Source organism: Pteropus vampyrus, unplaced genomic scaffold, assembly GCF_000151845.1.
Source record: "Pteropus vampyrus isolate Shadow unplaced genomic scaffold, Pvam_2.0 Scaffold457, whole genome shotgun sequence".
NCBI lineage: Eukaryota > Metazoa > Chordata > Mammalia > Chiroptera > Pteropodidae > Pteropus > Pteropus vampyrus.
In genome coordinates, this window is record NW_011889238.1 from 82503 (window position 1) to 85079 (window position 2577).

The following is a 2577-nucleotide window of genomic DNA, read 5'->3' on the forward strand; positions in this document are numbered from 1 at the left end:
AATAATTCTTTGTGAGTGAACAATTTGTTATTTGACATTTAAAAGTGTTCACAAAAGCAGACGTGCAGTGTGACGTAGCAGCTGCTGATGGTATTTGTATGAGATATACGGGACTTTAAATTCACTTTTGGCCCCCCCAAAAATTGAAACATGAATGTTTTCAAATGAAAGTATTCATAAGACCTTTGGAATTTAGAGTTTCACTTGGAGTGTGTTTTTCTGATTGTTTTCTCCTAATCGATGAAGCTGCGTTAGGATATGGGTAGCATTTTTTATTTTGTCGAGTATTCCCAGCATCCGGTTAAAATGGGACCCGGTGCTCAGTAAATTCAGTAAATATTCGTTGAATTGAATCTAGTTTTTCTGTCCAAAATCTGGCTGAATTGTTAAGTTTTCAGTTTTCCGGTTTTCTCTCCTCTGGAGGTTCGGACTAAAATCATCAACATTACAAGACAAAAATGATTTAAAATGGTGGTAACTCAGCTAAATGGGGCACCAGTTTACAGACTGGACAGCAGACAGCTGCCTCTCGTATCCGAGTCCCAGGTTGGAACCGATCTTAATAATTGATGATCTACTGGGATCTCTGGCTTTGGAGAGTAGTGTGCAAATTATAGAGCCACATTTTTTTCTGTTTTACCCCTGAGGACCTGGGAGCCACACGCTGGGCCTGGGCACTTAGAAGCCACGACACCGGCCCAGAGTCTGCGAGCCCGGGCTGTAGGAGCCAGGACCCCAAGGACCCAGTACCTGGGAGGGTGGTGCCCGGGGGCGGGAGCAGCAGGCCTCAGGCGCTCAGCCAGCATCCGGCCCCAGCTCTGGCTGTGTCACCTCGTGACAGTGACACGCCTTCCCCTCTCTGTGCAGGCAGCTAGCCTACAGGGTGTGGCCTTGCTATCAGGTCATCATCCTTATCTGAGCACTGTCCCTCCCCTCTCAGCTCTTCTGAGGTCAGGAGGTGACAGCCGCCTGCCAGAACAAAGCCACCTCAGTCACAGCAGTGACCGCCTTTTAAACGCACCGGTGCATCGATGTGACTGGCTGTGCAGCCGTGACACTTGATAAATCCCCCAAGCAAACAGCCACGCAGAGAGTACTGTTCCTCCCAGTGAGCGCCGGCCTCGTGTGGCACCGCAGGCCACCACGGGGCCACCGTGGGGCAGGCTGGCCACACTGCTCCTGCGGTTGCCTGGCAGGCCCTTCTGTTGGCTGTCCCAGCGTCTGCCGTGTTCGGGGGTGGCTAGGTCGCTCTGGTGTGTGCAGTTAGCAGGCGACAGGGACGTTTAAGCAAATTCAGGACAGCAAGCTGCTTTCCTGCTTCCAGACTTAATTTGTGACCAAATGATTGATTTCCGGGGGTGGAAGAAAACTAATTCCTTCATTTTGTTTCCCAAAGTGAAGGCAATGGACCCTCTCAGCACCCTTCTAAACACAGTCTGTTTGGTTCATGTAAGATGTCTCACGGAGGGCCGTTCGCGGAGGACACGGTGGAGGACGTGAGCGCGCTGGTCAAGACCATCCCCGTGTTCTTGGCTTTGATCCCTTACTGGACAGTGTATTTCCAAGTGAGTGGCGGCAGGTGGGCCCCACCTCCTGTCCCGCCTTTGGCTGTCCCTGGAGTCCAGAGGGCTCCGTGGTTTCTTTCCACGAATCCCTTGGCTCCTGGAGTCCTGTTTTTAGTCACGGGTTCATTTTTGCTGATTTAAGTGTTTTGAAATTTTTTTCAACGAAGCCGGGAGTGGGGGTGCCGCTGTTTGCCCAGGCCCCACGTTTGTTTGTTTCTCATTTGGGTAAATCTTTCTTCTTTTTCAAAGTCGATCGTCAGACACATTTGCGACGGTCAAATGATGGACTTGTCCTTTCTCACACCGAGCCTGTGCGCATCGGTCATGGGGGGTGGGGGTGGTGTGCGCGTCGGTCATGCAGGGGTTGAAGGGCGGGCTGTTCACGGCTAACAACACCGCCTTTTACTCCCAGATGCAGACCACGTACGTTTTACAGAGTCTTCATTTGAGGATTCCGGAAATTTCCAGCATTACAACCAGGCATCATACGGTGAGAACAATTGCAGTGACCTGAACATTGTCCCTCGGGGCTTACGTGGCAGGTGGGTCCCTTGTACCCATCGTGACTAGCTCCTCAGTGGTAGCGCTTAGCACGAGCTGAAAGCGTTCCGCAGAGGTGGGATTTTACGTTAGAGACCATATTCCATCGGTTGGGTTATTCACTGGATTAAGTTGACTCATGTCAATGGAACTTTAGTAAATATTTTTTCCTGATCTTCCCTTTAAAGCACAGGTAGACAAATGCAAACCCATTTAGAAATAACAATCTGGTCTCAGTCCTGTCCCTGGAAGCAGACACGTCCCCCAGGCGGTTCTGCTGTGTAGACGTGAGCTTCGAGTGGGGTGTCCCATCCGACGGTAGGCGTCACCCGGGCCGTGCTGCTGGAAGTGAGCGGGTGTCCTGTGTGTCTGCCCTCCCAGTTCCCGGCCGCCTGGCTGACCATGTTCGATGCGGTGCTCATCCTCCTGCTGATCCCCCTGAAAGACAAGCTGGTGGACCCCGTGCTGCGGC

At 51.8% G+C, this 2577-nt stretch overlaps 1 protein-coding gene across 1 annotated transcript in view; it reads left to right on the plus strand.

The window, feature by feature from the left end:
• Positions 1 to 2577, plus strand: part of SLC15A4 (solute carrier family 15 member 4) — a gene marked incomplete at its 5' end in the record, with an annotated part of 20197 nt that overhangs the window by 7553 nt on the left and 10067 nt on the right. The window contains 3 exons of the mRNA XM_011381905.2: positions 1376 to 1565; positions 1978 to 2055; positions 2487 to 2575. Of these exons, the coding sequence (XP_011380207.2) occupies positions 1376 to 1565; positions 1978 to 2055; positions 2487 to 2575 (357 nt within the window). The remainder of the gene's footprint in view (positions 1 to 1375; positions 1566 to 1977; positions 2056 to 2486; positions 2576 to 2577) is intronic.